General features: G+C 44.1%; 1 protein-coding gene across 8 annotated transcripts in view; it reads right to left on the minus strand.

The window, feature by feature from the left end:
• Positions 1 to 818: 818 nt before the first annotated feature.
• Positions 819 to 21179, minus strand: part of mpp3a (membrane protein, palmitoylated 3a (MAGUK p55 subfamily member 3)) — a 23831-nt gene continuing 3470 nt past the window's right edge. Inside the window, exons 2-21 of one of the 8 annotated variants that reach the window (XM_017419455.3) lie at positions 20298 to 20514; positions 11305 to 11377; positions 11093 to 11211; positions 9953 to 10030; positions 9670 to 9750; positions 9449 to 9586; positions 9291 to 9372; positions 7843 to 7928; positions 7131 to 7205; positions 6861 to 7057; positions 6253 to 6317; positions 5740 to 5760; positions 5204 to 5245; positions 3833 to 3898; positions 3234 to 3389; positions 2455 to 2535; positions 2292 to 2385; positions 2101 to 2209; positions 1888 to 2016; positions 819 to 1161 (exon numbers count right to left, since the gene is read on the minus strand). In XM_017419455.3, the coding sequence (XP_017274944.1) occupies positions 982 to 1161; positions 1888 to 2016; positions 2101 to 2209; positions 2292 to 2385; positions 2455 to 2535; positions 3234 to 3389; positions 3833 to 3898; positions 5204 to 5245; positions 5740 to 5760; positions 6253 to 6317; positions 6861 to 7057; positions 7131 to 7205; positions 7843 to 7928; positions 9291 to 9372; positions 9449 to 9586; positions 9670 to 9750; positions 9953 to 10030; positions 11093 to 11211; positions 11305 to 11341 (1836 nt within the window). In that variant the 5' untranslated portion in view covers positions 11342 to 11377; positions 20298 to 20514 and the 3' untranslated portion in view covers positions 819 to 981. Of the gene's footprint in view, positions 1162 to 1887; positions 2017 to 2100; positions 2210 to 2291; positions 2386 to 2454; positions 2536 to 3233; positions 3390 to 3832; positions 3899 to 5203; positions 5246 to 5739; positions 5761 to 6252; positions 6318 to 6860; positions 7058 to 7130; positions 7206 to 7842; positions 7929 to 9290; positions 9373 to 9448; positions 9587 to 9669; positions 9751 to 9952; positions 10031 to 11092; positions 11212 to 11304; positions 11378 to 15112; positions 15260 to 20297; positions 20528 to 21179 lie in introns of those variants that run through there. The other 7 variants (XM_017419456.3, XM_017419457.3, XM_017419458.3 and 4 more) reach the window with 7 other exon arrangements.

Consider the following 21179-nt stretch of genomic DNA (forward strand, 5'->3'; position numbering starts at 1 on the left):
CCAACTTTTGTTTTTTCAATGAGAAGAGGGTCATGTGACACATCAAACTTATTGGGAATTTCACAAGAAAAACAACGGTGTGCTTGGTTTTAACGTAACTTTATTCTTTCAGGAGTTATTTACAAGTTTCTCACCACTTATAAAATGTGTTCAAAGTGTTGGATTGTCGATGCAACCCTCTTCTCCCACTTCCACTTCCTGGAAAGTGGATTGGTCATCATGGTCCAGTTGAATGGCGCCCAAGGTCTCCTGATCTGACCCCCTTAGACTTTTATCTTTGGGGTCGTGTGAAGAGGGTTGCATCGACAATCCAACACTTTGAACACATTTTATAAGTGGTGAGAAACTTGTAACTCATGAAAGAATAAAGTTACATTCAAACCAAGCACACCGTTGTTTTTCTTGTGAAATTCCCAATAAGTTTGATGTCATGTCACATGACCCTCTTCCCATTGGAAAAAAAAAACAAAAGTTGGATCCAAAATGGCCGCCATTTTCACCACCCATCTTGAAAAGTTTCCCCCTCCCATATACTAATGTGCCACAAACAGGAAGTTAATATCACCAACTATTTGCATTTTATGAAGGTGTATCCATATAAATGGCCGACCCTGTATATCATGATTTTTGACAGGAGTGGGAAATAAATCTGTATTTCCTCGAGTTGCAGGTCAGACGATCTGTTATTTTATAGGTGAGGTCTAAATGCCCCACATTGTTCAGCCTAATGGAAAAAAACTAATTGTGTGAACTTTTAGGAGGGCTTGTGATGATTTCCAAAAGGCACTTTTCATACTGATAAAAAGTTAAAGAAGGTACTCTGTTAGCTGTAAGTTTAATGAAGGTTTTCAGGAGATTTGTTGGCAACTATGGGGGAGTGAAACTGAGGTAATCCTTTCTCTTTCTCAGGTTCTGGATGGAGAGGTATCGAGTCACAAGGAGACCAGTGCAAGGTTTGGAGGACGGTCGGGGTTGTTGTGTTTACGTCCGGACCCAGCTGGTAGGCACCCAGAGAGACTCGCGCTCCAACCGTTCCAAAATCCCTCTCAGTTCTGCACAAGCGCTGGCCGAGTCCTCTTTGATCAGGACTCGGTCCACCAGGTGTCCGTACTGCTGGTCAATCTGAACGGCAGACTGACGCATCTCCTGCAGATCTTCATCCTGAGGAAGACGAGACAAGGTAAACATGGTGGCAATTCATGTAATAAATAAAGTACCAATTTTAGGAGACCTTCAGGGTAAAGTAGAACTATTTTTTTCCATTTTTGCTTTAAGAAGACAGCGGCCATGTTGGGATTGGTGAGTGCCGTGATTCGACCTGAACAACCATTAAACCAACTGGACTCCTGCTCTGTAGGTGAAGCTTAACATCAACTATAGAGCAGAAATCCAGCTGCTTTATGTCCTGGAGGCCTGAGTATGAACTTGCACATACTATACTGAAAACATTTACCTCTTATATAACCTACTCTGAGGCTCTCATACAAAGTAGTGACAACTGTTCATACACACTAATCAGATATTTGTAGGTTGTAGTTTTAAACAGAATAGTCATTCTGGTTAGCTTCCTGCGTTTTGTGCAGTCTCCGGATGATCTTTACCAAATAAAATAAGCAATTATTGAGAGCCCTGGTAATGCCACTGAGCAATAATTGCTTATTTTATTTGGTAAAATATCAGCCGGAGGCTGCACAAAACGCAGGAAGCTAACCAGAATGACTTCTGTTTAAAACTACAACCTACAAATATCTGATTGGTGTGTATGAGAGCTTCTGAGTAGGTTTATATAGGAGCTAAATGTTTTCAGTATAGTATGTGTAAATGGAAGTTTATTCAGATTTGTGTCCCTGGTGGCACTTCATTGTGTTTGATTTCAGCAGGACTCACCGTGACGCGGCCGTGGTCGCCCCCTCCTGGTGAGGTGGCCGCGCTGCGGCGGCGTCTGCTCTCGGGTATGCGAGGTTTGACGAAGACGACGTACGGCTTGAACTCCGCTGTCCGTAGCCTCTTCAGGGCCTGGAGGAGGATTCAGATACAGAGGGGGTCAGGAAGTCGGCAGGGACACGTCGGGATGGATTATCCTGAAGAAACGGAGCTCACCTCAGGCTGAACGTCAACGATGCACATCTTATTCTTGGCCTGCACAGAGCGGATCGCCTCTATGCTGGTACCATATTGGTTCTCCTTGTATTCCCCGTGTTCTATAAACCTATATAAGAAAATAAAACCGTTACCACAACCAGAAGTGATACGTCTTGAAATGAAACTCAGTTAAAGCAGGAGGGACTTACTTGTTGTTTAAAACATCTGCATCAAACTGCTGCTTCGTGACAAAATGGTACTCCACGCCATCTTTCTCATGAGCCTTCTTGGGCCTGGTGGTGTCTGTCGGGTCGAGAGACATTTTACTTTTTGTTGGTTCGTTTATCAGGATTTAAAAACGAGGCGACTTACGTGGAACAGCTACTGCATAACGGTGTGGGTTCTCAGCAATCACTCGCTGTTTCAGCTCATTGATTCGTGCTCCGAGTGATCCTGAGGAAGAACAAACGTTTAATTAGAAGAGATAATTCTCCATAACACATTAAAGTGGTGCAGATATATGCTGTCCTTTGCTTTGAAGCCCCAGAATCAACACAAGACCAATTATAACACCATCCCTACAGTGAAACATGGTGGTGGCAGGATCATGATGGGTGGATGCTGCAGACCCGGCTCCAGAAGAATTTAACTGGGGAGGGCCCATTAAATGGTTGTTTAATAATACAAAACAAATAACTTAAACAGGGACATGTAGTCACCAGAAAATGCTCAGATTTTCATAAACAATATTTGCATAAATCTTTAAAACTGTTTAAAACATTAACTGCAGAAACTTGAAGGCAATTGTACACAAACTTCTTCTGAAGAGAGGTGCAAATGTTTTTAAAAAAATACAGAACATTTTTAACTTTTACACTCTTTTGTTAAACAAACCTGACATGATGCAAATAAAGAAAACTCAGTAATCAGATTTTCTGCCTCGAACAGGTTCATCTTTACAGACTCTGGAGTCAAGAATCCCTCAGTTTAATCGCCTACAGCACCCTCTGCTGGTTGAATTGAGTCACTACATTGCATAGGTTCAACTAATTTACATGGACTTGTAATCTGTCTTGGGGGGGGGGTTGGATTGCTTTGAGTCAAACAGAAAACCAAGAACAGCCTTCAATCCACCAACTCTGGAGACTCACCGATCAGAACCACCAGACGTGGTCGCTCGTTGGGTCTCTGCTGGAAGCGGGTCACCTCCTCGTACGTCAGGAACTCCGGCTCTCCGGTTTCCGAACCCTCTCCCGCCGAGCCCTGTCGATCCTTGCGGCTCAGCCGAAAACTCCTCCGTAGACCAGCTGCAGGCGGCGGAGCGGGAAGAAGAAGAGCAGAGAGGATGAACAGTTTGGGTCTGACGGACTCCGCTCACAGCTGCACACCGTCATGCATTACGTAAACAAACGTTTGGACTAAAACTGCGAGCTCTCGATTAAAGAGGAAACTCTTGACGTCGTGAGATTTCACAACGTGAGGCAAGTTGTTTTCATGCAGATCTCTAAACACGTCTAAGGCTGAAAATGACACGTTTCTGTTCCAGCATTCACATCGCAGAGACAAGTTAAAGATCTTCCTTTATCACAGTCAGTGCATGCTGCTGTTGGTCAAAGCCGGACCCTCAGGACCGCCTGGCCCTGGGAGACGCTGGCTGCAGGGTCTCCCAGGGCCAGAACAGTCTGGAACCCCCCACCCCCCCCACCCCTGTCAGTGGTGTGTACCTGCAGGAATGAGCCGGGCACTGTACCTGAATAAAATTCCCAGGAAAACACCTGGCCACAGGAGGGCGCCACTGCTTTACACTTAGGAGAGACTATAACTGGCGTTAGAGCATCACGACACCGCCTCACACCTTCACAACAAAGGTGAACGAGCAACAAACGTGCCTGGAGGAGTGTGCAATGTGTCCAACGCAGCAAGACCCTCAGAGGAGGGGGAGAGGGAGGTGAAGGGGGGAGGGGGAGCAGCACACTGACCACAGCAGCAGTTAGAGAGGGGGGCGGGGTTTCAGCTGCGAGCAGGTTAACAGGAAGCACACAATCTGTTCGTTGTGACAGCGGAGGGAAGCCGTGTTTGAATCAGCAGCGTTAAAGCAGCGGGGCGGGAGGGGGGGGGTAAATGATGTTCAGGGTCAGAAGGGGGGTCACTAACGAGCACACCTGAGACCTGGTTTCCTGTTAAACACTAAAACAAACCCCCCCAAACAGCAGCTATTCTTAATTTAATCAGATTTATGACCTTCACTAAAGTGAAGAAATCAGGGCCGGTGATTGGCTGATTCAACACTGATTTATTTTAATTTTGGTCAATGTTTATAATTCATTTAACAACTCTTAGAAAAGCTAAATTATGGGCTGTAGCAGCTGCTGCTGCTTCATTTTCCTACTTGGTAAGTCATTAAAGATGTTATTCTGTGACCAATATCAGAGTTTAAACCTTAACTTCATGATTTACTGATCTAAAAAAATTAACCTGTTTGAAACACAAAAGTTTGTTAATTTTATTAAAATAGCAGCTTTATTAGCAGTTTAATCTGTCAAACTAAGCAGACAGATAATATCTAGATAAAACCTTTTACTAATTTGATCTGTGCTTTAACTAAACTTAGTGTTGATTCCAGCTTTTATTTTGAAATTCTTGATATTTGTGTTTGATTAATTAGAAATTAGCATTTCTTAGTTTTATGGCTGTATTTGTTTTGATCCTGCACGATGAATTTGACACTAATTATTAGTTTAAGGACCTTTTGCTGCCACCTGCTTTTTTTGAAACACTAACATAAATTAAATGTTGTTTTTTTTAGTTAGGCTTAATAGTAACTTATTTTAATTTGCCTCTACTAAGTTTTCAGTATCTTTCTTACATTTTATCCATCTCTGGTGTTTAATCCTTTTAAACTAAATAATTTTCTGTGTTTTCGTTTTGCTGTCTGAAAGGTGCTTTTTTTAAATAAAGTTTAATTCATAAATCTTTGCCCGCCTTCTCATCCTTTAACCCCAGACAGGTCAACAGTCATTTCAGCACCCAGGAGGGGGGGGAGCAGACAGCCAGGCTGCAGCAGGCAGAGAGGAAGAGGAGGAAGAGGAGGAGGGAGGAGAAAGATGTGCATCGCTCTCACCTATATACTGTCCATTGAAATAGCCCTCACAGTCACAGTCTTCTGTAGGGAGGCAAGCAGGGGAGAGAGGGGGGGTAAGCACCGGGTAAGAGACCTGGAAAAGTCAGAGAGGCGGTCGGGCCGAGGGTGATGAAGAGGAGGGTGGGGGCCAACAGGAGGCAGGCAGGAGGAGGAGGAGGGTGGAGGTGCAGCCCAGAGATGATGGAGGAGCTACCGGAGGCAGGAGCGATTCAGAAAAGATGATTTTTGATTTTTATTTTTTCTGTGGACCCCAAAACTCTGCAGTTGATGTTCAGATTATGAGTAAAAGACAACAGAACACAAAGAATGTGAAGATGAAGAAAATATGTTTTTGTGTTGCTGACACATCACCTGTTGCAGTAAAACACACACACACACACACACTCTGCTCTGACGCACCTGCAGCAGAAGGGTGGGATTTAAGCTAGAAGCAGTGGAAATCCCAAAGCTTTTCACACACACACACCTTAAGGCTTCAGCATCACTGTGTATTCTGTGTGTGTGTGTGTACCCACCTTTGTCGCATCCTTGTTCAGCTGATACAGAATGCAGTAAAGAAGAGTGAGAGAGCGTTAAGCACATTATAAGAGCAGCTTTTCTTTGCAGAACGACTCTAAGCTGACGTCAGAGAGGAAGAAACCGAGCGTTTAGGGGGGGGGTCGGGACCGCGTCAGCACAGCTCGCCGCCTCACCGCTAAGCTCTCGTCTCCCCCTGTGGTTCAGGACTAATCGGATCAGGACTCGTGCGCCTCTTTATCCGCTCACCTGGGTGTTTACATGTTCCGTACAGCCGCGGGTGAGAGGAGTGGCGAGCAGCTGGATCTACTTAGGCTGAACTTGCAGCTGGCCAGATGGACTAAACATGAAAGAGATTAATTCATGTCCCTCCCTCCATCTCTGACTCTTCAGCTTTAAAAACATGCCTCCACCAGAGGATGGAGGCTGAATACTAAGAACCGAAGGTGGGGGAAACGTGAGTTCGCTCTGCGTGTTGTGAAGCGTCGTTACGGAAAGAGGGAATAACTTACAGGCCGGCTTTTTGGGAGATTTTGGATTCGGGAGCGTTCCCATTTTCATCCTGTAGGCCAGCCGCCTGGAGGAGAAGCACCGGGACAGAAAGGAGAGGAATAAAAAGAAAGAAATATGAGAAGGCAGAAAGCAGAGGAAGCTGCTGCAGCTCATTTATCTGAAATTCAGGCATGAAAAGTGGCGGGCGATAAGCATTCCTTCAAGAAACGTTAATTGTAGTTTTAGTTGCGTGTCCAGTTTTGCACAATAAATTTTAGATTCTTATCTAAAACATTTCTTCAAACAAACAGGAGCATATCCCCCCTGTGAACCCTTTACAGCGAGGGGCTCGTGTCTCCCGTCCAGGCGTCCAGAGAGTGATAAAAGTATTTTTTATTAACTCGCTCTGCGCTCGTTAATCCAGTCGTCTCTGCGGTGTTTGGCAGGAACCCCTCGGCCCGCGGAGATAATCTTACTGGTGGATTATGACACTCGGTATCAGCGTTTGCCTTCGCGTCGCCGTGTTTCAGCTCTGCCCCCCCCTCGATGCTTCGTCTAATCACAGCTGACCTCTGACAGCGTGGATCTGAACAGAAATGGCTGCGTGAAACAAAGCGGATGTTCTCACCTCTCCTGGAACTGCTTGGATGGGATGAGGCCGGCCCGCAGGTTGCTGTCTCCCACCCGTTTGGCCTGCCACCACGTGGGGTCGTCCTGCGTCACCACCTGCAGGATGTCCCCGCGTTTGAAGGGGAGCCCCGCCTCCTGGCAGGGCGTGGCCTTGTCCTCCAGGGGGGTGTAGTCAAACAAGGCTCTCATGTACACCTGTAGTAAATAAAACGTGTGTTACTTTGTGCACGGAGATAAAAACACACAGGTTCTGTCCTCCACCCGTCACCTTGCTGTCCTTCAGTCTGTCCTCCTCCTTGACGGCTGGGATGATCTTCAGAGTGATGGAGCCTTGAGACTGCGACTTAAAGGAACAAAAAATTAATTAATTAAACACCTGGCATTCCTCGAAGGAATGCATATCACCAGATTAAGATCTTACGCTGAGATCAGACTCTGTTCTGATCGACTCTGTTCTGATCGACTCTCAGCTTCACATCAAGTTTTGCCTCAAAATCTGTAAAAAAACTACTAAATTGAAACCAGTTTTTGTGTTTCCTAAAGTCGGCTGGCTGTGGAGGCCACCTTGAGTTGGCTTTAAAAGGTAATCAGCTGTAGATGTAGATGAAATAATTATGTTCTGGAGGAGTTCATGAGACGGAATCCGATAAATGTCTGAAGGTAAAAGCTGAAGGTCCACCGACTTCAACTGTTTATTTGTTTGTTTCTAGTTTGTTCTGCTGCTGTGAAAGAAAAAATGAGCACAGTAAAGTATAAAAACCTTTAAGTTTTCCAATCTTTCGGTCGTGTATCAGTGAAGTTAAGTGGATATTCTGTTTATGGACATTACAACGATAAAAAGATGAAGCCACACCTTCATTAGAATGAATATAAAACAGCGAACGCTTCGACGTAATGAGAAAAATATATAAATAAAAACACTTCTTAGAAGATAAAAACCCAGATGTAAACGTTACTGGACGGTGTGAGAACAGTCTCACCAGCAGCTGGCTGATCTCGTCGGGCCTCTTGTGGATCACAGAGACGCCGTTGACCTCCCTGAGTTCGTCTCCGACGTGGACCAGACCTGCGGAGGAACGTCAGGGACAAGCCTCAGAGTCACAGACCTGCAGAGAAGCTTTTTAGATCTGCAGCCACAACAATGAAACCAAAGCCTGGGATCAATACGGCTTTCCCAGACGACACACACACACACCCTGAGGCCCAACCTGAACGCTCCACAGCTTCCATGTTTTTATGAACATTAAACATTCATGGACCCTAATTGGCTCATCTGACAGGCGAGCGTGTTTTTGATGTCGCATGTGGACGATATTTCCATGGCAACGCGGGGATCATGTGATGGATTCTGACTTTCTCCGGCTGCTGTCTTCTTGTCATCAGAAACCAGCTTTTCTTATAAAACAATAATCCTAGTTTTTACCTCGGGGCAAAGATCAGGAGCCCGTCGAGACAAAGCTTTACGCAGAAAAGCAGGAACCAGTCGTTGGTAAAAACACACGGCTTTGCCCTTTAATCAGAACTGAAATCTTACAACGAGGCAGCAGCTTTTAACTCACAGAAAAGGACTGGAGACGTCTTTAATTTACTTTATTTTACTTTTGCTTCACTGAAAGCAGGATTTTATTGAAGCAGAGCATCAAACTTTGCTTTCAGACTAAAAAAAATCCCAACAAAAGTGGCATCGAGAGTTGTTTTATTAGCAATTTGGCTATAATTATTTGTTTTTTATGCAAATAATAAGAAAAGCAAACAAATTTAAAGAAACTTGAACTAAAGAGCAGGCAAAAAAAACGATCCAAACATCCTATTTAACTTTATTCTGGAAGGCTTGGTAAAGGAGCATGAACTAATATTTTGAGTTTAGTCCAGAACTGAAACGATGAACATTTAGTTTTTAATATTTAGGAAACTGTTAGCTTACAGCACGCTGTTTACACCTGTGGGTTTACAGGTAACAATGACGAGCTACGGCTTCATTTCCCTCCCCGTTCTTTTCCATCTTGTTTTTCTGCAGACTGGAAACTTGATGCGGTTTGAAGAATCGCAGAGAGAGAAAACGAACTTCGGAGGGATTTCGACAAACTAAGCAGGATGAACATGAATCAATGCGGCTCAGATTTCTGACCTCCGTGCAGCAAAACAACCTCGCTCAAATTCCCCGAACGTCGTAATCTACATTATGTTTTGGTTTTTTTGGACTGAGTGGAAACTCTGCACCTCCTTTAGTGGCTCGGAAACTAAAACCACAAAACGTCCAGAAACAATCAGCTGTTTGCCTGATCGCTGCAGTTTAAAGAAAGAAATGTTTCAGCTTTTAACGTGCAGTCGGATCGTTTAGGGTTAGAAGTAAACTGACTTTTTACTTGTGCAGCTTTTTTATCTCCTCTGTCGGTAGAGGAGCGTAAAACGACATTAAAAGTGTTACCGCTTCGATCGGCCGCCCCTCCTCTCATGATCCGAGCCACGATCACCACGCCGGTGGCTTCGTCTCGCCTGATGGTGGCTCCCTGAGAGACGGGGAGGAGAGCTGGTTATCAGAAGGAGACGGTGACCCGCCGTCAGCTGCCTCCCGCCTCAGCTCACCAGCGGCTCCTTGTTCTTCACCAGCCTGACGATCTTCACAGACTCCTCGTCCAGCTCGTCCTCGAAGTCGTCCGGCAGCGGCGGCAGCACGGGGTCGAAGTTCTTCTGGGCCACGGTGTCGTGCACCGACAGCACGGCCTGATGGCGGAGAGGGGAGACAAACAAGAAAACGCTGCTTTCAGGACGTTTAACCGAAGCTGCAGGCAGCTGAAGGTTTTTACTTTGAGGTGCGGCGATGTCAGCAGGTGCAGCAGCTCCTTCTCCTCGGTGCTCATCGGTCCTCCCTGCAGCTCCTCGGCCACCTGAGAAACGCCACAAACACACCAGGAAAGTAGACGGCAGCTTCCTGTACGCTCGGGTCAGCAGTTTCCTCCCACGGATGTGAGCAGGAGGGACTTTTATTAGATGAGCGTCGGGATGAGTCAGCACTTTCAGAGCATTAACCCCCCCAGCATCGTCACATCGCTCCGTCAGAAGCAGACAAACGTTTCATGGCGGACTTACATCCTCAGCCAGGGAGGCGGCGCTGTCGAGGACCGGCGCGGGGCTCTGCCTCTCGTACTGCCGCAGCTTCTCGTGGATCTGGAAGGAAAACGATTTTAAAACCAGAGCAGATTTCAGCTGAATTACTGACGGAGGATGAAGAACAAAGCATTTTGGTTTCGATAATTTCTCATTTATTACTTGGAAACGTGTCGAGTTCATCTCGACGTTGATGTTTGGCTTCCATCACGCCGCTGTAAACAAATATGGTGGAATCGGACAAACTTTGAACAGCGTTGAACTATTTTCAGTCCATCCGTCGATCACGAATGCAGGAATTTAAACGGTCTTCCTGACTTTAAACGAGCACGTTTACAATAATAAAGGATTAATTTAAAGGACTAAATTACACAGAAGTTTAATTTAAACCAAATGAGACGTGATCCAAGTCAGCCGGAGGGGAAACAGACATCTAAATAAATAAATCAAGTCAAATAAAATAACTTAATAATTTGCTGATTTTGTTTTCTTGTTTTTAACAAATAAAAAGTGCAGAAACACGAAGTCAGCAAGAGTAAATATTCTAATTATTGAACATTTAGGGTTTCTGTTTGAAGGTTTTTGACGTCTGAAAGTGAACTTTAAACCTTTCTAACCTTTGCTTTAAGTTGAGCAGAAGTCTGTAAATCTAAAACCCGTAATTATTGGCATTTCTGTGTTTCAATAAACCATAAAAACGAACTGATTTATCTTATCCAGCTCATTAGTTTTACTAAATAAATTCTCTGCCAACGTTTAGTGGAAACAATCAGTGTTCTTTCCAGATCTTTTATCATCTGAACAGAACGTTGAATTACTGATTTATTTTTGATGGTTTTGTTCAGTTTGTTGTCAAACTTTGAATATTAATGATCAAAATAAACCTGTTTTCTGCCTTTATTGACAGTGAGGATCAGAGCTGATAGGAATGTATTTTCTCCCCGTTTGTCACGTCAATCCCAGAAATAAAAGTGTTCCCTGAGAGTCATTTATCGTGGTTAATAACTGCAGTCAAGATGGCCGACATCGAGTTGAAACGAGGAGAATGCTGGACTGATTGCAAGACTTCTGCTGGAAGGACGCGTCTAAACGGGACAACGATGGGAATAAACTCATTTTCACCTTCATGAGGTACGCCAGGCTCCTCTCGCTGAAGACGTCTTTGAGGAAGACCATGTCCTCCTTGTGGTTGGCGTCGGGCCGCAGCTGGGAGGTCAGCAGGGCCAGTGTTTCATGAAGCCCTGCGGGGGGAGGGGGAGGGGGCGGGGACACGGCGTTTATTAGCAGGGACAGACGGAGCGCAGCCAGATCGGAGCGGCGCCGACAGATCTTACCTGCTCCTGCTGTGAGAACAGGCATGGCTTCTTTCATGGGTCGGCGAGGCGAGGAGGAGAGGAACGGGTTTCACTGAAAACAAACGCAGACAAATCAGATTTAAAATTCATGTAAGCTGAGAAAAAAAAAAAAAACGAACAAAAAGGTGCTTATGTTCCGCTACGGCAGAGAGTCATGTTTGATAATCACAGTCATACATCATCTCTTTACAGACTTTATGTAATAAATCCAGGCTGTGGAAGCGTAGGACGTGTTAGTCTGCTGTTACTATTAAATCACAATAAGAGTCCGACCTCAGATCGGACAGAATAAAGGCTCCAAAACCAACTTATAAACATATAAATATCTGCCCCAGTCAGGATTTATTTACTGAAAGGAGCGTGAAGGAATACTGATCAGCCACCAGCTTTTATGACAAAAATCATCTCATGTTTAGAAACAAAAAGTGGACAAACCTTGAAATTAACGTTGTGTTGTAACAAACTCAGCTACGACCACAACAAGTTTCAGCTCGTTTCATTTAGATATACATCCGAGGATTACTTTATACAGATTTAATTAAAATATTTAGCTAACAGGCAGACAAATGAACACAAACAGAGGAAGTGGGTGAATAAAATGCAGCGAAGCTCAAACAGTGGAGACGTTTATAAAAATGCTTTCTTCTAAGACTGACTCTGTCCAGCTTTTTGGATTAGTTTTATTTATTTTTAGGTAAAATTCTACCTAATTACGTAGATCATACCCTCCTTTTTTAGTGCTGCCAGAACAGAGTTGTATTCTTAGAGCTCCTAACCTAAAAAACATCAGCGTCTTCCTGAACGAGGACAGAAAAAAGCAGCTAAAACCTTCAGAAAACAGGTCGCCCTCGTCGACAAACGCTGCTCCATCCTGAGGCTGCGTGAGCTGAAACTCGTCTACGGCTCGTTTATTTCTCTTTTTCAGGACCTCATCGTGAAACACCAGGAGTGGAGCCTTGAAAAGGATATTCAGTAATCAAAGGAAATTTTAAAATGATTTAAAATGACATGTTTTTGCCAACAATGAGTCCAAACTTGTAAAATGTTTGTCTTAGAGATGATTAAATGGCAGTTGGGGTCACGAGTCTTTTCCACTTTTATTTTATGGACCTAAAGCTGAAAAGTTCAGGAACTAAAGATATAAAGAGGTTAAAGGAGAGGAGAGATAATCCTTCATTCAGTTCTGAACTTTCTTTCTTCTACATCTTTAATTCATGCATTAAATCAAACGAGTTTTTGGCAGATTAACACAGAAGGTTTCCACCTGCCTGCAGCTGTTTTGTCAAACCATTACGCTGTTTTTAAATCACAGGAGTGACAGTGACACCAAATTTGTTCTGTTTCACGTCAGCGCGACTCCAAACATCAAACCGCCGGACGCCACGGAGCCAGAAATAGAATCGGACGCGACTAGTTTTCTATTTTTCCCCAATAAATATGACGTTTTCTGCCTGAAATCTAGTTAGGAGCTCATCTTCGGCTCAGCAGGCAGACGATTAGATTGGAGCATAAATCAGCTGCTTCTTTATGTCTTATTCCAAAGACTTTTAATAACCTGTTTTCCAAACAACTCCCTGGTTTTAAAAGGCTGTTTGTTTGTTTTAAAGCAGTTCTGATTAATTAGAGGAGAAGACACTGGATGAACGTTGATGAAACTTGAACAAAGTCATTTAAAGCTCCGACCCTCGTTACTGCGGCGGCGGCGGCACTAACGAGCATCACCGTGGAGGAGGAGAGGAGAAACAGGAAGTTCTCCTTCAGACGTGACGCGATTAAAAGCTCTGAGATCAGTTTGGGATTCAGAGGAGAAAATAAAAACGATCCATGTCGATCAGAGCATCGTCAGCGCTCACCTGACGTCAGGACGGCGATCTGGGGGGGATAATCGGTTGTTAGGCGCGTCGTTTTGTCGGCCATGACGGTCCCTGTGATCATCAGAATCAGAAGAGTTTTCATCTGATTCCGGAGATCCATCCTGGTACGGTTTTAGATCCATTAAGTGCTCCAACGTTTCTTCCTGTTCAGAAAAGGCTTCTTCTTCCATTTCCACCAGTAAACAACCGGACAGCAGCGGCGTTCTCTGCACGGCGCTCGTCATAAACTCCGCCCCACAACGCTAAAAACAGTTTAATTAACTTTTAGGTCGGATAAACGGGTCCCTGCAACGTTGCGTGGATGCTAAAATATTATTTAGCTACTATTTTGACTGTTTTAGCTCATGTCTGGTTTCATGATTTCATTTAGATTATACATGATTGTTGTGTTTTTCTTTTGTGTGTTTCATTCTGTATTGGATTCTGGTTTTGTTTCTGTTGTAAAACACTTTGGATCGCCTTGTTGCTGAAAAGTGTTACATAAATAAATCTCACTTCACTAAAACCCGCTGTGGTAGTAGCTGAGAGTCGTCCTCGTCACGTTCTCTGAGCGCAAACTAAGGTTCGACCAAAACGACTCCAACTCCATCCTGTCTCAACGATCGTTGTTTCAAAGGAAGCTCTTTAATTAAACATCTTTTATTCTTCCAAACCTTAAAGCGTTTAAAAACAGAATAACATGAATAACATAAAACTTTGCTTCCAATCTTTCGGGATGAACCTGAACAAATATTGTAGCTTTTCATTAAAAACAAGTACTCCGATCCAGCAGGGAGGGATGCCAGCGTCGAACGGTTCATCGCTTCCAAGCAGAAAAAAAATAAAATAAAAACTGCTTCAGTTATTTTTAGTTGAAGCTGTTAAACACGGTTCTGTCAGACGGGCCGGACGACGAGGGGTTAATCTCAGCAGCAGCTGATCTGAAAACTGTCGGGGGGTTATTATGGGATGGCTGCGAGTCGTTTCAGGACAGCTCTGTTTTGGTTTGTTTGTTTAAAGACGCCACGTTGTTGTTTACTGCGGCCGTCTGTTCACAGCTACTACCACGCCAGAGTTACAGCCATTATTGGATTAGCTGCGACAGCCATCTTGAATCGGGTTAATCAGATGTAGACGATTAACCTCTCAGAGTTTCGTTAAAATCTGCCCAATGGTTTGTGAGATATTTTGCTAACAGACAACAGCTGACACCAGGGTTTTGTGTTGAGCTGTAAGGATGCTCAGCTACTACCAGCCCAAATTTCAGCTCAATGTCTGCAAAACGGACTGAGTTGGAGCTACTTTAGTGTCTTCTAGAGCCGGCTGGCTGTGGCGGCCATCTTGAATCAAAAAGGTAATGAGCTGTAGGTGGTACATCCAGTGATTCATGAGATATTTTGCTAACAGGTGCCCCGCCTCCACCTTCAGCGGCGGGCGATAATGAAAGAGCTTCTGCCTCTCAGTCGGAGCAACGCGCCGAGAACCTCGATAAAAACGCTCACAGGTGCGAGAGCGACGGCGCCTCGGTCGGCTCGTGATGGAGAACCGCCCGCGTACGGCTGATCCAACCGCCCTGACAGGGACACACACACACACACACACTCCCATCACCTAATCTCATCCCTCAGAGGGTGTGGCCACAAACTTCTCTCATCTCCAACATGGAGGAAACCACAGATGATGACAGCTGACAGGAAATGAAAGGACCCCCCCCCCTCACACACACACACACCCTCTCAGAAAAACAGATCTCTCTCTTCTCGTTTCCTCCTGCTGTGTGGAGCATAATGCAGCCCTCCCTCCCCCCGCTCGGCTCCATCTCTCTGCAGTGCTACAGCTCGCGGCGCTCTCCACGCCGTCGTCCAGCTGACGGTGGAGGGAGCAGAAAACACACACACACTCCCTCGTGTTCACGCTGATAAAACAGGACGCACCTCCTTACCTTCTCTCAGGATCTCCTCTCGGTTTCTGTCTGCAGCCACACAGTCACTCTCCTCCTCCTCCTCACGTCTTCATCCTCCTCCTCCTCCTCTGGCTGCTGCTCTAATAAACCTGCCACAAAGAGGCTGCCTCTTCCTCGTTTTCTCTCCTCGTCTGCCTCTTTCAGCCCCTCCCCCCCCTCCCTCTTTATGTCTGATGCTCTTTCTGTTCACAGCAGAAGGGCTGAGCTTCACAGATCCAGGACAGGCGTTTAAATCATAAATAGATTTAGAATTTCTTTAAAAATATAACATTTTTAGAATAAACAACCCATCTGGGTGTGAGCGTGCCTTCTGCACAATAAGAACAGCTGCAATACCAGCACAACAAAATTCACTTTTTACCCTAGATGTTTATTTATTTTAATAAATACGTTCTCACCGCCAACTCGTTGACACGTCGTCACTGAAGCGACTTCCCCTTTGGTCGTTTTTAAAATAAAGAAAATAATGTTTTTGCCCGTGTTTTATGCACATATAGCAGCAGTTAAGCTGCAGCTGGGGGTCACTTCCTGTCAGTGACGTCAAGGTTTAATAATAATATGAGCTGCTGCTTCCAAGCTGTTTAAAATGGAAGCAGTCCCCTCTGGTGTTGGTTCCGACCCGCTCCAGTCCGAATTATACTCTTCCTCCAAACTGAGGCCATTCAAGGAACCATCTACTGCAGGTAAGATATTAATTGTTCATAACCTTTCCACAGAAGCCCACTTCCAAGAACCTGAAGTAGCTTTAGATTAAAACAAACTGAAGCTCCGGAGACCTTAAATTATTAAATCTATGGGGCTTTGAGAGCCACAGCAGACACGATTTTATTTGTTTTTGAAATAAATCCACAGAGGAGGATTGTCAGACGTCACCAGATGGTTTAAATATTTTGTTTCCAGGTTCTCCATATTCACACATATACTTTTCTTTTGAAGCTCGTTTTGCTTCCAAACAAAAACATAAAAATCTATAAATTCATGTGAAAGATGTGGATGTTTTAGACATTAAAACTGGGCAAACTGCAACTTCATTCAATGTGATTATTTCTAAGATGCAAGTATTATTTATATAAGGAATAATGTAAAAGTACACCACACCTCTGCTGATTTAGTTTAGATGCAATTAAAGGAGAGGAGAGAAGTCTCATCCAGCTTAAATCTTAATTACGACCCATTTCTAATTAAAGGAAAAACGTCCATCAGGTCACATTCGGCTGTCTGTGCTTCATTTTCACCAACAGTTTATGGATCCAGCTGGCTGATCCTGACCCCCCCCAATGCTCCTTTTTGTCACCATTCAGATGGAAATCCCATCATCTGCGTCCCTCCGACCCCGCCGTGAACCTCGGGACACAAAGGGAGGGACTGAACTCCCTGGAATGAGCAGAAATCGATTTCCTGCGAGTCAACAAGCGTCTCCACCAAACTGGTTCTGAGACACCTGCTCAGGTCGACCCGAGGCCGAGCCACCAAACGGCCCGTGGACCGGGTCTCTGCGGCGTCTGCGGAGGACTGGAGGACTCAGAAGACTGAGCCGAGTCCAGATGCACCGTAACCCAGAGGAGGCCTTCTTATTAATCAACCTGGAGTCATTAATTGGCCTTTGTGCCCAAATCAGCTTAATTTTAACCAGAAAACTCAAAACATCTGAAAACAAAACTCATTTTTTCTGCACAAACCCAGACCGGAAAGATGATTATCAGAGGAATTTGACTTTTACGTCACTGCAAACAGCAGAAACCAGAGAAACAAGGAGTGCTTCTCCCGACTTAACCACTTTAAAGATGAGAAAATAAAAAATAACCTTTAAACCAACATTCGATGTAGAACTATTCCATCTCAAGTATCAGTTCAGTAGTCTTCAAACATGCTAAATAATCCTGTTATACTCAAATTAAATGCTCCTAAAATAATATGCCAATCTAACACAGTTGCCTAAAAGCAAAACGTCTGAACTGTGAAGGAGTCGGAGGAGTTTGTCCTTCGGCTGCAGGAGGAGGAAGGACCTGTCTTCAGCTGTCAACGAAGATAAAACAAAACAGCTCGATGCAAGCAGCACCACAGCTGTATCCACGTATTTTACGTCTCACAGCTGTGCTGCACACGCAGACAGCGCAGGTAAATTGTTAAATTATAAATATAAAGTTAGCACGCTGTAGCTATAGCTTCTGCAATGGTCAGAATTTGCGAATCACTTTAAAAATCATTAAAAATAAAAGTATATTTTGACGTATTTAAGTAAATCAATATCGCCTCTAACAACAAAAAGCTCCCCTTTGTGAGACGGGATGAATGAAACGAGTCAGAGTTACAAGTTTCGGTCCTTTTTGACGACCTTCACGATTCAAATCGATCCGAAACAACAAGAAATGAGAGGACTGCTGCATGATGGGAGTTGTAGTTTTATTAGGATAATATTAGAAATCCTCAGACGGAACCACGACACGGAGCAAATAAACTCTGACAGCTGGAGATCACGAATGAACAAATGTACAAATTTATGAACTAAATGTATTTTAAGACGTAAAACGGAAAATCTGGATGTTTTTGGGACCCAGCAGAAACCCTGGTCTGATATTTTTGTGTTAGATTGAACTAATCAGGATTTTTTTTTTTATACTGGATGCTTTCACATATTTACTTTTCTTAGAATTCATTGTTCTTCCTGGTGAAATAAATCCTAAATAAGAAGAATAAGAACCACCCTTGCAGTGAGGAATCACAGAAGAACCGTCGGTTCTTTAAGTGTGATCTGAATCCATCTTTCTGAGATTACCAGAGGAAGGAATCGCCTCTCTGGATCATATTTACAGCTCAGATCGCTGCCGTTTGTCTGGCAGCAGGAGGCTTAATGTCCTCTAATATTCGCCCCGGCGCCACAACTTTCTTGCCGTTCTCTCGGCCGCCGGGGCTCATCAGGAAGTCTGGCCTCGTCTATCTGCTGGCGCTCAGAGGCCAAAGACGAAGGTAACGACGAAGAGTCCTTTTCTGCAGAAGCTTCAACTAATTCTGATCGTTTTTTCTTTAAGTCTATCAGTCGGCAGCAACAGAGAAACTAAATTATTACAAAGAAATGTTTTTAACAGCAACAGTTTCCCAACAAATAAACATCAAACAGCTACAAAAAGTAAATTAAACTAGCAATCAGTGAAGAAATGCTTGTCACCCACCAACTTTCAGACGAAGATGTTGAGAAATGACAGAAGTAAAAGCTCACGCTCAGAGCATTTGTTGGGAACGACTCTCGGCTACTACCAGTTTAATGTCGGCTAACGTGGACCAGCTGAGGCGGCCATCTTGGTTTGGATGGACTCCGAAAGCTAACCAGTTACGTCCAGTTACTTCCTGCACCTTTCTTTAACATTCACCCATTCATTCAGAAGATATTTCGCTAACAGGCGGAACGGACGGTGCTCAGAGTATGTGCTGAGGTCCAGTCTCAGCTACTACCACGCCAAATTTGAGCTCAGTATCTGTAAAACTGACTGACTTGTAGCCGTTTTTTGTGTTTGCTAGGGCAGCCATTTTGAATCAGCTGTAGAGGTTCGTCCTGTGATTACTGTCTGAAAGTTTCATCAAAATCCATCTGGTTGATTCATGGTAACAGAGACAGAAACGAATCTTTGGCTTTTCTGCAGCGGTTGGTAAGAAAACGACAATATAAAATAAAACGAGGAAAACCATCAGATAAACTAGTTTACTTCAGAAGGTGTCCAGACCTGAACCGACGCTTCGAAACCTTGATCTGAGGCGGCGCCGTGAAGAAGAACGGGACAAAGTTCCTCCACAGCGAAGCTACATTCTGATATAGATGACTACTTTAGGTTATTGATGCTAATAAATCCTGATATGGACACACTTTACACAACTTTAATATTAGAGGTAAATACTTTTTTTGGTCCTGTCCTGTGATATAAGACTTCAGAAACTTAAGAGGACGTTCTTGTTATGATTGTAATGATCCCCGCAGGGATTTAGAACATGGAGTGGTCCAGAGCGAGGCAGACCCACTCGGATGCCGGGAAATGTTTCATCATTCTCTGTGCTCCGGCAGCCGCTGCAGAGCTGCATTAGTGAAAGTGAATTACAGCCTTCAGCGTGACTCAACGCCGACAGGAAGAAAAAAATAAAAGGAGAAGAAGCAGAGGAGGGGAGGAGGGGAGGAGGGGAGGAGGGGCGTCAGCTCGTTGACGGCAGTAAAGCAGCAGAGCAGGTGGCTTCGGCCTCCTTTGTGGGCTCTCTGGCACAAGATTATGAGATTGTTTTGTTGGCAGTCGTGCTGCGAAAAGCTCAAATGTTTGCAAACTATCATCTGCTTCATATGCTGCAGATTCTCTGATCTGCAATGCAGACATCAGCAGATCCGGCTTTTTTCCATCAACTTGGAATAAAATAAACAAACCCTGAAGCTGTCGGAGTCTTAAAACTATGAATAATTCAAGAGAAATCAACAAATTAATCAATCAAACCCTGAGAAATAAGATCGGGAACGAGACCGACTACCACACAAGATTTTAGCTTTCATTTCAACTGTTCAACTGCGCAGACGGATGCATAAAATCCCTCCGGCGCTCCATGAGATATTTTGCTGACAGACTCCAAATAGTTCATGATAAAGTTTTAAATTCTTGCGCGATCTGTTAGCGCTCATTATACGTGTTCGGGATCAGTCTCAGCTACTACCACCCCAAATTTCAGGCAAATGTTTGTAAAATTGACCGAGCTGCGGCCGTTTATCAGATCAGTCAACTGTGGCGGCCATCTTGAATTTGGTCAGCTGTAGAAGTTAATAATTTTAATAATTTTAATAAGGCTACAAACTCCCAAACAAATTGCAAATTACATCATTGCAACAGCTTCAAAGTTTCCCAAAACAACCGACAAATAATTTATTTCCTGATCCTGATTAATTTTATTGCTTCTTATTTTATTTCCTTAAATATAAGAACAAAAAAAGTGTTTTTCTGTAAACAAGTCTATATACTTCATATTACACCAAAACTAAAACTCCTTTAAGAATCTTTCAAACCAAAATATGCAAACAATCCGTCCTTTTTTGAATAGTTTGATTCTTTTCCCGGGGTTAAAGCTCCATTTTTAAACCTTAACCCTCATCTTTAGCTCATGTTAGGAGTGTAGCTGCAGCGGTGACGTACCTGGTCTCAGGTGTGTCTGCATCGCCGGAGTCCGGGGGAGTTTCTCAAGCCGTCAGTCGTTTCAGCGGCTCGATGTTTATTGGATTGTGCGCCCGCTCCCTCAGCTCCTCCGGGTCAAATGACTGCGATGTGTTCCTTCACGGCCGCTAAGTGGTGCATCGATCGGTCGGTCGGCTCGGCCTGCGGGCCGGCGGGACCGGGACTTGGCAGGATGGCGCTGAAACACAAAGCAGTCCTTCACAGATGAGGTCCTGGCTGAGAGACAGACGCTCATTAGAGACGAGAAAAGCTGCCGGACGGAAACTCGTCTAACGAGCCGCTCGGTCCGCGCAGTTTGTTTGAAAACATCAGATATTTATGTGGAGTTCATCGGTTTTCTGTGAAGGATGCGTAGTAATAACTATTCTGTTGCATGACTCTTATTTTGAACATTAAAACAACTTTAATTTCCTCATTTGATGAAAAGTATAGAGTTACGCCTGGTTAAATTAGATTTACACACAACAATAAAAGACGTGAAGAGAAAAGGAGAGGATATAACTCAAACATTCTCAACAATTTAAAATTTTGGACTCATCATATATTGCCTCGTTTGTGAGTCTTTATTACTAATTATATTATTATTACTACAGACATTAAAATGGTATATTTCTCTAAGACTTATTATTCTATTTATTCTATCATCTAAAATGCTACTTCTTGGGTTACGGTTTCTTCTGACGGGGATACAGCAACAAACCCAAATTTTCCTCGTAAATATTAAAATATGCTCAAAAGGCCCTAACCCCTCAAACCCTGACGAGACCCTAACCCTAACCCAGGTCCAAAAGGCCCTAACCCCTCAAACCCTGACGAGACCCTAACCCTAGCCCAGGGCCAAAA

This window comes from Kryptolebias marmoratus, linkage group LG12, assembly GCF_001649575.2.
Source record: "Kryptolebias marmoratus isolate JLee-2015 linkage group LG12, ASM164957v2, whole genome shotgun sequence".
In the NCBI taxonomy this organism is placed as follows: Eukaryota; Metazoa; Chordata; class Actinopteri; order Cyprinodontiformes; family Rivulidae; genus Kryptolebias; species Kryptolebias marmoratus.